Genomic DNA, 2,889 nt, shown 5'->3' with positions numbered 1-2,889 from the left:
CCGCGGAGATTCTTCGAATTCACTGGGAAAGAAAATAGAAGATTATTTCTAATAATTTTGAAAATAAATTAATTGATAATTGTATCTTTTTGTATGTGTTCCGTTTTACCATTAATAAAGAAAAAAAAAAAAACTAAACCAAAATTCATTATTATCACAAATAGCAAAATTCTAACTCTAATAAAATATTAATCCTAATTTCTAAAAATAAAAATTTCAAATAAAGTTTTATTAAAAGAGTCTTAGTGTAATTAAAAGTTATTTCTAAAAAGGAAGAAAATTTAAAACTCTAAAACTAAGGTAATATTATAAAAATAGAAATTATTAAAAATAGTAATTTTTTTGTAAAATTTTGTTATTTGAGTTGAAAGCGTGCCTTTTCATATGAAATAGATAGACGCGATGTGAGTCGGTTCACCCCTAATGTCCCATTACAATAAAGATTAATAGGTTGTGCGCCCAGTAACAAAAACCGGATCAAAGGTTGTGGCTAATTTATAGTTCACCTTCTTTTGGTCCAACAATGCGAGGAATGTATTTGTGCTATGTCCTGCATCAATGGGCATGATGCAACCCATGCAACATGCATATGGTGAATGTATCACAGCATGCGAGTGGCAGTTAGCGGTGAAGTATATCATCTGGACCCTTATAGTATCTCTGCTCGTCAAACAGACAATACCATTAAGAAGATGTAAGAACAAAGTCTTAAAATTTCTCTAATCATCAAACAGACGTACAATTATGGAGATGTAAGAACAAAGTACTCAAATCCAGTATAATAATAATAATAATAATAAAAGACAAACCATGTAGACGCCTCTAGCCCATCTTTGGAGTGGAGTTATATGATAGTCAGCTTCGTATAACGATCCATACGAAGGCACCTCAGAAATTGTTCATGTGGCACATATGAACTCAGATAAAACCGAATAGTTTGTAGAGCCCTGAGCCTATTCAGAAGTGGAAGATAAGATTGCTTCAACAATCGTGATCTCTCATTTGGACGCACTTGTTCAGGAAAATAGAACTGTTGGATATTTTTCATTTTTAACCATCCAATAGGTACATAATCAAATAAGCTTTTATTTATTTGTTTATTTATATTTGTATCAATTTTGGATAGTTTCATTTGACTACCAGTATGTTACATGTGCAATTTTTAGGTGCCTGCGTATCATCCACGACACTGTGCCAGAGTATTAAAAAAATTCTCCTTGAAAAAGAAGCAACAAACACAAGCCACGAGCAAAAGCCTGACAGAGAGAGATTAAAGATAAGGTAAAAAGAAAAAGGAAAGAAAAAAGTAAAAGTAAAAGCCATCAGTAATGGATGATATGGACGTTATACTCCACGACAGCATCTCCAGACGTGAAATTAGCGGTGTGGATGTGGGTCTGGGCATAACCTCGAGCAAATCGAAAAAGCCCACTCCCTCCCACCACTGGCATTTCCCTCACCTTCGAGAAGACCATGTTCCTCCCGAGTATACTGAGTGTGCTCCCGTTATACTTTCCATCAACGAATGCGAAATTCATGGCCATTAAAAAGCTAAGTTCCTCCTGCGACGCGGACGCATAGAACCCCTGAGCTCTTCCGAACAGCTTTGAATTCGGGTCAGGCCTTTCCGTCAATGGGTCGTCAGTCATCACCACAGCGCCGAAGAACGTGGGTGATTTGTTTGTGGATGCTGCAGCGGCCACTCGCACGGCCGTTGGCTTGGGACCGCTTACGATGTCATGAAAGTAGAAGCGTAGATGGCTTATCTTCTCTTTTCCAAACCCAACAGCGGGCCCCAGCACTTGTGATGATCGGTGGGGCTTTGCAGAGACGACGACAATGATGAAAATGAAGATGATGATGAATAGGTGGAGGTTGAAAAGAAATCTGGCCATGACAAGTGAAGGAAGTAGACCAGTGATGAAGAATTGGGCGAATTTATGGTCTTTATCTATTTATATGTATAAGAGATTTTTGAGGCACAGAGGAAAATTGTGGATGAAAAATCAGTATGCATGGTCAAAATAATTAGAAGAGGTAAAAGCTTGATAGTGACGAATATAAAAAAGAAAAAAAGAAAAAAAGATTAGATTGTGTGTTTGGGAAGGCCCACTTTTCAATAGAATATATTCTTCGACAATCACAAAAGCGTAAAAAATAAATAATAATAAATAAATAAATAAAAACACAGATGATGAATGGTAGCATGATGGTAGCCTTGGTTTTAAGTAATGGATAATCATGTGTGGAGAGAGAATCATATTTGCAGGGAGGAGCCGAAGGGGAGGAATGAGTAGGAGTGCTACTTATGAACAGGCTTAAGAACAGGTTTGATGGAAAATAAATATCATGGTGGGCCCTAAAAAGGTTTCAATAGCAGGAATCATTGTCCCCACTGCTTTCCATGGCGTGGTCCACCTGAGCTTTGGATCTGCCTTAGTGCTGGACTCATCCTTAAGATGGTCTCTTCAAATGGAAGAAATGTGCGGATATAACACATACATCATGGTGAGACCCACAAAACTTGGTAAGGTAAACACACCACCGAGGTTATGTGGCATACCACGCAATTCTCTTCCTTGCAAAAGTAACTTATATATGTATTAAAAATTATTAATTTTCATAATTTTTTTTTAAAAAAAATTTAATCTTTTCAACTTTTGGCTTTCTATCTCTCTATCTCACGGTCTATATCAAAGGAGGACCCACATCTATATCTCTATATCTCCCTATCTATTTATCTCTCTCATGGTCCATATCAAAGGAGGCCCCACATCTCTCTCTCTCTCTCTCCATATCAAAGGAGGCCCCACGTGATGGTTTGTCCACATTCAAGGTGGGGCCCACACATTGGATGGATGATCCACATCAAAGGTGACCCCACATGAT

The 2,889-nt window shown here is 37.4% G+C and overlaps 1 protein-coding gene across 1 annotated transcript; it reads right to left on the bottom strand.

The window, feature by feature from the left end:
* Positions 1-1,289: 1,289 nt before the first annotated feature.
* Positions 1,290-2,145, bottom strand: LOC131235430 (dirigent protein 22-like). Its single transcript, XM_058232617.1, has one exon. It carries the CDS (start codon positions 1,893-1,895, stop codon positions 1,323-1,325), a length of 573 nt encoding a protein of 190 aa, XP_058088600.1. The 5' UTR covers positions 1,896-2,145; the 3' UTR covers positions 1,290-1,322.
* Between the last annotated feature and the right edge of the window lie 744 nt (positions 2,146-2,889).

The sequence above is a fragment of the Magnolia sinica genome, chromosome 19, assembly GCF_029962835.1.
Source record: "Magnolia sinica isolate HGM2019 chromosome 19, MsV1, whole genome shotgun sequence".
NCBI lineage: Eukaryota > Viridiplantae > Streptophyta > Magnoliopsida > Magnoliales > Magnoliaceae > Magnolia > Magnolia sinica.
The sequence above is the reverse complement of the archived record's forward strand: the minus strand, read 5'-3'. Positions and strand labels throughout refer to the sequence as shown.